A 9884-nucleotide genomic window follows, 5' to 3' on the forward strand; every position below is an offset into this window, starting at 1 on the left:
CTATCAAGATCATGATATATGGATGCATCCTGATGGCCGAGTGGTTTGCCCACGAAGCTTGTTTTTGCCCCTGTCTCACCTGGCACATGGACAGGCTCACATGGGCAAAGGAGGGATGGCACATGCATTGTCCCAACAATGGTATAATAAACAGTGACAGAGGAACTCATTTCACCAGCAAACTGATAAAAAACTTAACTGAAGCCCTTGGATTTCAATGGAAATTGCACATACCTTACCAGCCACAATCCTCAGGAATAGTGGAAAGAGTGAATGGGGAAATCAAGGCCGCCCTAACCAAAGTATGCCAGCAAAATGGGTTGCAATGGTCGGATGCCGTGCCAGTAGTAATGTATGCCCTGAGAAATCAGAAAAATAGAAACACAGGTCTGACACCACATGAGATCTTGATGGGCCGGCCTATGACAACAGGCACACGCCCACCCATGACTCCAGAGAAGGTGGCATTAATTTGGAATGATGAAAAATCATTAAAATATGCTCAGGCCATGTGTGAAACAGCAGGAAGAATACATGAGAAAGTGAGACAGGCCCAGACGCGCCCCACAGAAGGAAACATGCACCCCTTTAAACCCGGAGATCAAGTTTATGTGAAAGCGCTAAATAAAGAATCTTTTTCTCCTAGGTGGAAAGGACCATATTTGGTGCTGCTTACAACTCGAACAGCTCTCAAATTGAAAGAAAAACCTGATTGGGTACACGCTACAAGGTGCAAGTTGCATCATCCAGAGGAAACACCGGAGGTGGAGTATAAACACACTGCACCAGACACCACTTCAGAAACGGGAAAAGATCCGTGCCCACCATAATTTGGCACTCCACTGAAGGACTGATTACTTTCGGATTGCTATATATGTTTATATTTAGCGCTGTATAACAATAATTAGGAAAATTTAAAGATTTCTAGGATAAATCAGGAAATATGTTAAACCAGATGATAATAATCGGCCTATGTGTAATAAGGACAGCCGCCTGGACCATCCTGCCTACTGAAAAAACAGAATGGGCAGGCCAGTTAGGATGGAAGGCGAGAGACAGTAACCAATCGCAGGGAACTTACACTTGTAGCAATAGCACCATTTGTGTAATTGCTAATTGGACGATTAATTGCGAAGCCTGTGGGATGTTCGAAATGAAATCTGGGATGGATAAAATAGTATTTAGCCAAGGATCTAATATAACTCTAAGTATAAAATGGGAAAAAGGAGTGAACATAAGTTGTAGGATAGAGAATGACACTGACATACTAAACAATTATACTAAATTATGGAAATGGTATAAAAATGACACAAGAACCGGAGACATGGAACAACCGATATATTTGAAAGACGGTCAGGCGTACGGATGCGTGAATGCTACTCTTATAGAAGGAAGACCTCACTGGTATGGGGAAACATTCTTTGCAAAGAAAACAAAACAGATAGAAAGTCCTATGGACCATTTGCAAAGATTGCATTCTACCTGTACCCCGGTCTTGATCTCCCCATATACTCTAAATTTGACAGTACAGGTACAATATGAGGATAAAAAAGATACTGGATGTTATATTACTACTATACAAGCCAAATTGAATAAGAGAGTTAGGATCGGGAGAAGGAGAAGGGACTTAGCAACGGTCTTGGGAGGAGTAGGAACTGGTATGGGAGCCCTTAATGCAATAGATATTGAAACATTACAGAATAAAATACAGCAAGTAGGAGGGCTGACAGGAGATGCTATAAAATTAAGAAATGCTTGGGACAATGGACTGACAGCAGCGATGTTAACAGTGGATATCAGATACAATGAGTTGGAAGCAAGTAAATAAGGTAGAAAAGGGACAAGAGAATGTTGCAAAGGGACAAGAGAAAGTCAATAATCATACTCAATGTATGTTTAAAGAAATTACCAAGCAGTCACTGAGGGCTGAGCTAGAGCGAATCGCTATGCCAGGACATGCTCCTAGTTGGATGAGAATTTTCAGATTTGAAGGAAATAATCTAGAAGTAAAACCTGATCGAAGATATACTAAATGTGACCTTAAGGGATGTAATTTTACAATGAAAGTGGTAAATGTGACAAAAGCCAAAACCTGGTGTCAGTTCTTGGTATTGCCCCAACTGTTTGGAGAAAACTTTTGGTATCCCGAATTTCATGGTAAATGGATAGATCAGGGGAATAAGACCCACGATGCCTCAGATTGCCAAGATTGGCCGTTTGGAAAAGTATGCCCATTGCATACCCCTATATATGAACCTTGCTCATTACAACATAGTAGAGGTACATGCATTTGGAATTTGAAACCTTGTAATGATACTACCTTGCATGAGATAGGCCAGAACTATCTGTGTATTAGCAGTGCCTGGCCTATATATGTAGATGGGATTTTGAAAAGGCCCCCTTTAAACACTTGCATAAAAGATGTTTATACTGTGTTTGACCCACATACCAACAAGACATATCAGTTGGGAAAATGGGCTACGGTAATGCAAAGAAGAACTGTATTGGGGATAGAAAATGCCCCCCCTACAGTTAATTTGGCTAATCTGCCGAAATTTTTGAAAAACAATGAAAAGATAGCAGAAGCCTTAGCGAAAAGAGGAAGAGATCTGCACCATTTAAAAGCAGTGATGGATTATGATGAGCAAGGTTTGATTCAAGTAGCTATGCAAATAACAGATTTGACGGTACACCACTGGTGGGATGTGTTTAACGGATGGTCACCTAAAGCATCCGCAGTGTTGGAATTGTTTGTTCACCCGATGGTTATAATTTGTGTAGTGACAGGAGTTTTATTTATATTAATTTGTATAATGTGGATAAGGGTGAGATATCTGTTAGCGCAAACAGTAGAATCAGTAGCATCTGTAAAAAGAGCTACGAAAGTACTAGAAAGAAAGGAAAGAAAAAGAGCAAACCAGGATGACTATGATGAAGAAGATTGTCTAAAAATGCGTCCTTTCCCAAAGGGATATTATCCTCCCTATGAAAACGAACTGAATACAATGCCGTAAAGCAGTGTTGATCAGTAAAGATCAACAAGGAGGGAATTGTGGGAGAAAACGTATTAAACATTAAGGCATGCTGGGATACTTGACCACTTTACTAATTGAACAAAGGACACTAAACTAGTTAAAACTAAAAGAACTGCTGACTGCCATAATAAAGTCAAGCTGACCTTTTGGCTTAGGACATCTGGTGATAAAATGTGAACATGTTAATCTGTTTCTTGAGAACAATGGAACCTATGAAACCATATGTTGAAATGTAATGTAAGCTAATCACATGAAGTTGCTTACCTTGCTGTATAACTATGAGCACTGTACAATAGTAATTTAGAGTGCTGGTGAGCAGTAGGGACTGCTGCAGACTCTCCGTGATATCACGTAATAAATTCCTAAAGCGAACCTCGAAGTCTCCGTCTGATAGTTAATTTCCTCGACAGAGTGTGTTTTTGTATTGTGTTAGTGCCTGACAATAAGTAAGGCGTAATTCCTCATTTTCTGGCTGCCTGTGTTTTTGGTTTGATATTTTTCTGAGTTTTTTCCTCATGTTATGGCAATCTGAGTCAAACCATTTTTCATGGTTTTTTGTTTTGGGTTTGTTCTTGCGAACTTTCAAGTTTGACATTGATGCCAAATTATCAAAAATATTATTTAGGTTATTCACCGACCGGTTTACGCCTTCTTTATTGTGAGTGTATGGCCTAGAAATTCAGTTGGTTGCGCCAGCCGTTAGCGCCTTAGGAGGAGTAGATTCCGGGCGCGAGGCGGCTTGCGCCCGGGCGAAGTGCGAACTGCGCCTCGCCCCAACTCCACTAGAGATTTAGCGGCGGCGCAAAGTCTTTGCGCGCGCTCAGCTGCGCGCGCAGATCATGACGTCATTTCCTCGTGCAACGCCCTTTGTGCGACCCAAACCGGAACTTCAGTCACGCCGCCCCATTGTGCGCCTGGCGCCCCTAGTGACTGTGAAGTGGAACGGTGCTCAGCCGATGCAGGGCGCGGGGGGCGCAAATTAAAGGGCACTCATCCTGCAATATAAAACGCTGCCATTTTGCAGCACACCTTCTTGCGACACGGATCTTTGGAGAGAGACCAAGGTAGATAGCTTTCTGCTTTGGCCCAACAGTCGGACAGGTACTTCTGGCTTCAGGCCACAGCTTTCAAAAAGTTTTTGCCTCATTGACACCTCATTGTTTGCCAGCATATTATGGGGGCTGCAATGGGTGTAAACGCTGGCTTTCTCAATTACATCCAAAGGGCTCAGAGACGCCATGAGAGACTGGCAGCCCTGGCTAGACGGAGAGGGGGCAACAGGCGTCGGCAAAGGAGGCCTTACCCACCCAGGGTATACTGCCAGCAGTTCTCCTATCTCCAGATGTCTGAGGAGCAGTGTGTTCGGAGGCTGCGATTCAGAAGGGACGTGGTCACAGAGATCTGCCAGCTGCTTGCCGGTGATCTGCAGCCACAGCTGAGGTGCAGGACGTCTCTGTCGGTGGCAGTGAAGGTGACGGTGGCTCTCAACTTTTATGCCACCCGCTCCTTCCAAGCCGCTACTGGCGACATTGCCAACATCTCCCAGTTCGCCGTGCATTGCTGCATCCGCCAGGTGACCAATGCCCTTTTCAAAAGGAGACGTCAGTTCATCTCCTTCTCCATGGCCCTTGCCAAGCAGCAACAGCGTGCAATGGGCTTTGCAGCATTCGCGGGCTTCCCCATGGTGCAGGGCGCCATTGACTGTACGCATGTGGCTTTGCGGGCACCTCTGGAGAATGCCGAGGATTACCGCAACCGGAAGGGCTACCATTCGCTGAACGTACTGCTGGTGTGTGACCACAGGCAGCTCATCCTAGCTGTCAATGCCCGCTTTCCAGGCAGCAGCCACGATGCCTTCATCCTCCGACAGACTTCTGTGGCAGACATGTTCCAGGCCCAGCCTCACCCACGAGGATGGCTTATCGGGGACAAAGGCTATCCTTTGTGTACCTGGCTGATGACCCCGCTCCGTGCGCCCAGCACCCCTGCTGAAGAGCGATACAATGAGAGCCATCAATCGACCAGGAACATCATCGAACAAACAATCGGCGTCCTGAAGCAACGGTTCCGCTGTCTCGATCGTTCCGGGGGAGCACTGCAGTATTCGCCGGAGCGAGTCTCCCATTTCGTCGTCGTTTGCTGCATGCTGCACAACCTGGCTATCTGCAGGACTCAGCCACTGCCACCACACATTGGAGGACCACCTGAGGAGGAGGAGCAGGAGGAGGAGGAGGAGGACCAGCACAGGAGGGAGGCACAAAGTGCAAGGGCCGCCCGTCGCCGGCTTATTGAACGTCGGTTCTAGGCCCCCTCTCAGGGACTGGCTTGTGCCAATGTCAGCAGATGAATGTAGCCGCTCCACAAGCCCTCAGCCGAGCAGGGCAACCAGGACTTAACCAAAAAACGATGCACACTGCAATTTAACAACAAAAATTTATTGAAAACCTCTGCCCTTCCCACATTACATGCTCATGTGGAGAAGCCCCCTCCAAAAACACAAAAATACCAGTCTCGACCTTACAAAAAGAAAGAAAGACACCAGTCTCGGCCTTACACAAATAAAGAAAGACACCAGTCTCGGCCTTACACAAATAAAGATAGACACCAGTCTCGGCCTTACACAAATACAGATAGACACCAGTCTCGGCCTTACACAAAAACAGATAGACACCAGTCTCGGCCTTACACCCAAACAACTGCACAAGTGTCGGCCTTCCAACAAGCAGCAGGCATTTGTGCATACCTCTACTTTTTGCCCTGCGAGGGCGATGCCTTGCGCATCCTTGCCTGGCCCCTGCCCGCCCTGCTGCTCCTCCTCAATAGGAGCCCAGTGGCTGCAGCAAGGCTGGGGGAAGGCTGCTGAGGGGCAGATGGCGAGACGGCAGATGCCCTTGGGGGTTGGCCTGCACCAGCTCTGGCCTTGGTGGGACCAGCTGCTGACTGCTCCAACTGTGGCTGGGCGGCAGCAGTCTGTCCAGCAGCTCGTGGCAGCTGCAATGGCGGAGTGGCAGTGTCGGCTGCAGGAATGGTGGCAACCTGGCAGGTCGCAGGTGCTCGCTGGTCGCCTGACACATTGGCACTCGCTCGGGCCAGCAGTGCAGCATGCGCAGCAACCAGCTGAAGGACAGATTGCTGGGCTGCTGCTGTGCGGCGAGTGCCCTGGTGAGGCCTGGCTGATCCAGCAAGGGTGGCAGCAGTTAGCGCCTGTGTGGCCCTGGCCGGTGTCCGCAATACACCAGCCAGTGAATGGACGGCACGACTGAGCACTTGGCTAGAAGCCGACTGTGCTGCCGTGAAGTCCTGCAGACTCGTGGCCTGTGCTGCCGCGATGTCCTGCAGACTCCTGGCCTGTGCTGCATTGATGTCCTGCACACTCCTGGCCTGTGCTGCATTGAATTGTTCCAGACTCCTGGCCTGTGCTGCACTGAATTGTTGCAGACTCCTGGCCTGTGCTGACCTGAATTCCTGCACACTCCTTGCCAGTGACTGTATGGAGTCAGGCATCCGTGCCACTGCAGCCATGAGCTCAGTGTGCCTGCGCTCAGCCTGGACGGCCATTTCCTCTAGGAGGCGCACCTCCTCTGCGCTGACCATCGCAGGACTGGAGGCCGCACTCACCCTCTGGGGAGAAGTCCGCCGAGCTTCCCCACCCCTCCCGCGTTGCTGCAGGCCGCTGGGCCCCGGAGCTTCACTCTCCTCTGACCCTTCTCCCCGGCTCCCCTCCAGGGAAGACGTGTCCCCTACATCGGCATGGGCTGGCGCGACTGAGGGTGGCACTGATGGGCCGGCTTCCTCTTCCTCCTCCTCGTCTTCCGAAGGGCTGACAGTGGCAGCTTGAGGGCCCGCCTCCTCACCTGGCGATTCACCATCTGAAAGCAGGAAGGCACAAGAGTAGCTTTAGAGTGAGGACAGGGCGGCAGCGAGGGAGGCATGAGTGGTGCCATTCACCACATTGGTCGGACAGTGGCAAAGGATGCTGATCTGATGCGCAAGTGGAACGAGAGAGGTCCAAAAGGTCATGCCCTTACCATTGGTGCCCAGAACAGGGTCGGCATCTCCAGTGGCGATGGGGCCAATCAGCCGGCCTCCCATAATGCGCTCCACACGCTGGTCGAGATCGGAGAGCTCTTTGATGTCAGGACAGCCTCCCCCGGTCTCAGTTTGGTTGTGCCGGTTGTGCGCAACCTTGGCCTGCAAGAGAAAGGACGGCCTCTAAGTACAGTGTGTAGCCCTGATCTTGTGTGCACTGCCTCCCATAGTCGAATAGCTTGGACAGTGTGTAGCCCTGATCTTGTGTGCGCTGCCTCCCATGGTCGAATAGCTTGGACAGTGTGTAGCCCTGATCTTGTCTGCACTTCCTCCCATGGTCAAATAGCTTGGACAGTGTGTAAAGTGCTGAATGTGCAAGTGATTTTCATGCCAGTCCCATAGCTGCTGGATGAGGGCTGGCCATTAGGGCTTTCAGGTCCCTTTGCCCATAATGTGAGGTGCACATGCAAGGATGAGGAGGACACTGGAAAGGGTACTCACCCTGACAACCCGAGTGAGGTCGTTGAACTTCTTCCGGCATTGCACAGCAGTCCTGGCAACCACGCTGTTGGAAGAGACCCTGTTGGACACCTCCCTCCAGGCTTTCCGGTAGGCGCTGGGCAGCGGCCTCTTGCCACCTTCTGGGTACAAAACATGGCGCCTGCGCTCCACTCCGCCAACCAGCACCCTCAGGTCACCGTCGCTGAAGCGCTGTGCTCTCTCCCTGGCCTTCTCCATAGTCCTGGGCATTGTGCAGGTGAAGCTGAAGTGGTCAGGCCTAGGTTGAGGGCTGCAGTGTGCAGGGCGTGGCAGGCAAACAAATCGACCTTCCCCCTTTAAGAGCTGACCGGCGCCAGAGTGTTTGCCGTCAATCAAAAACTCGCCGCACCTGCGCTGCGCCCGGCCTCGGTGGTATCGCTCAGCACCGCCGGCTTAGCGCCTAAAGATAGTCGTGCATTGCTTGTTTTAGCGCAGCGGCAACCTCTTGGGGCGTTGCGACTGAATATCGGCGAAGGGGGCGCGACTTTGCGCCGGGCGCAAACTTTAGCGGCCGCCCGACTTTACCGCCCCAAAAGTGGCTATACTGAATTTCTAGGCATATGTGTTTTCCAGAAAGGTGTCCAAGAGAGCTTGAATTGATTGATTTCTAATTGCTTTCTGGTATTTTTCCGTGCTGTTTTTGGCCCATCTGTATGATTTTTTAATGTTGTACAGCTTACTGGGTTGTGTTTCTGTGTTGGTTGTTTCTGTTCTTTTTAGATACACAGTAATTTGACTGTGGTCTGACAGTGTTGTTTGTGGTTTGACTGTGAATGCTCTGAAAGAGGATGAGTCCAAATCCGTAATCATATAGTCTACGGTGCTGAAGCCAAGAGGTGAGCAATAGGTGGATCTTCCTAGGTAGTCTCCCATGAACCTACCATTGACAATGTACAGGCCCAGGCTTCGACAGAGCTGCAGGAGCTGTTTTCCGTTAGCATTTGTCTGTTTGTCGCAGTTATGCCTGTGGATGGAAAGGGAGATCAAAGTGGTTATTCCCAAATATGTAATTGTTCCCCTGATTATTGGTGAAGTCTGGTTCTTCGCCAGTTCTTGAGTTGAGGTCACCACAGATCAACACGTTCCCCTGGGCCTGGAATTGGATAATCTCCCTCTCAATGTTGGAGAAGGTGTCCTCTTTGAAGTACGGGGATTCCATTGGGGGGATATAGAGTGCGCAAATGAAAACATCTTGCATGCTAGAGATGATGCCCCTCTTAATTTTGAGCCATATGTGGTTTTTGCCCTTTTTTATAAATTTAATGTAATTCCTAAGCTCTGTTTTAAACCAAATCAGTATGCCTCCAGAGTCTCTGCCCTGGGTTACTCCTGGCAGTTTATTGGAGGGGACCACCAGCTCTGTGTACCCATGGGGACAGCCAGTGTGTCCTTCTCCTCTACACCAGGTTTCCTGTAAAAAGATAATATCCAGATCTATAATTTCATCTAGGAACTCTGGGGTCCTACTCTTCATGCCAAGCACAGAAGAGCGTAGACCTTCGATATTCCAGGTTGAGATATATAAGGATTTCATGTTAAGTTTGATCTTTTACTGTGATAGGTTAAAATATGATAAATAGTGGTATGTGTTTGTCTCTCTCTCTCTCTCTGAATCTAGTCTCTCCCTCTCTCCTTCTCACTGAAACCTGTCTCTCTCTCTCTGAATCCAGTCTCTACCCCTCTCTCTCTGAATCCTGTCTCTCTCTCTCTCTCTGAATCCAGTCTCTCTTTCTCTCTCTGAATCCAGTCACTCTATCTCTCTCTCTGAATCCAGTCTCTCTCTCTCTCACTGAATCCAATCTCTCACTCTCTCTCTCTTTCTGAATCCAGTCTATCATTCTCTGAATCCAGTCCCTCCCTCTCTGAATCTCATCTCTCACTCTCTGAAGCCAGTCTCTCTCTCTGAATCAAGCCTCTCTGTCTCGCTGATTCCAGACTCTCTCTCTGAATCCAATCCCTCTCTCTCTGAATTTAGTCACTCTCACTCGGAATCCAGTCTCTCTCTCTATCTGATTCCAGTCTCGCTCTCTCACTGAATCCAATCTCTCTCTTTCTCTCTGAATCCAGTCTTTCTCTCTCTCTAAGCCAGTCTCTCTCTCTCTTTCCGAATCCAGTCTCCCTCTCTCTCTCTGAATCGAGTCTCTCGCTCTCTCTGAATCCAGTCTCTCTCTGAATCCAGTCTCTCTCTCTCTCTCTGAATCCAGTCTCTCTCTCTCTCTTTCTCACTGAATCCTGTCTCTCTCTCTCTCTCTGAATCCAGTCTCTCCCCCTCTCTCTCTG

At 48.9% G+C, this 9884-nt stretch overlaps 1 protein-coding gene across 1 annotated transcript; it reads left to right on the forward strand.

The window, feature by feature from the left end:
• The first annotated feature begins 818 nt into the window (after positions 1-818).
• On the forward strand, positions 819-3390 carry LOC147113852 (uncharacterized). Its single transcript, XM_085995213.1, is given in 2 exon segments — positions 819-1785; positions 1787-3390. Coding segments are annotated over 2 exon segments (2070 nt in total). The 5' UTR covers positions 819-943; the 3' UTR covers positions 3015-3390.
• Positions 3391-9884: the final 6494 nt, after the last annotated feature.

The sequence above is a fragment of the Somniosus microcephalus genome, chromosome 8 (assembly GCF_052327205.1).
Source record: "Somniosus microcephalus isolate GS21.2 chromosome 8, FLI_Smic_1.0, whole genome shotgun sequence".
Taxonomy (NCBI): domain Eukaryota; kingdom Metazoa; phylum Chordata; class Chondrichthyes; order Squaliformes; family Somniosidae; genus Somniosus; species Somniosus microcephalus.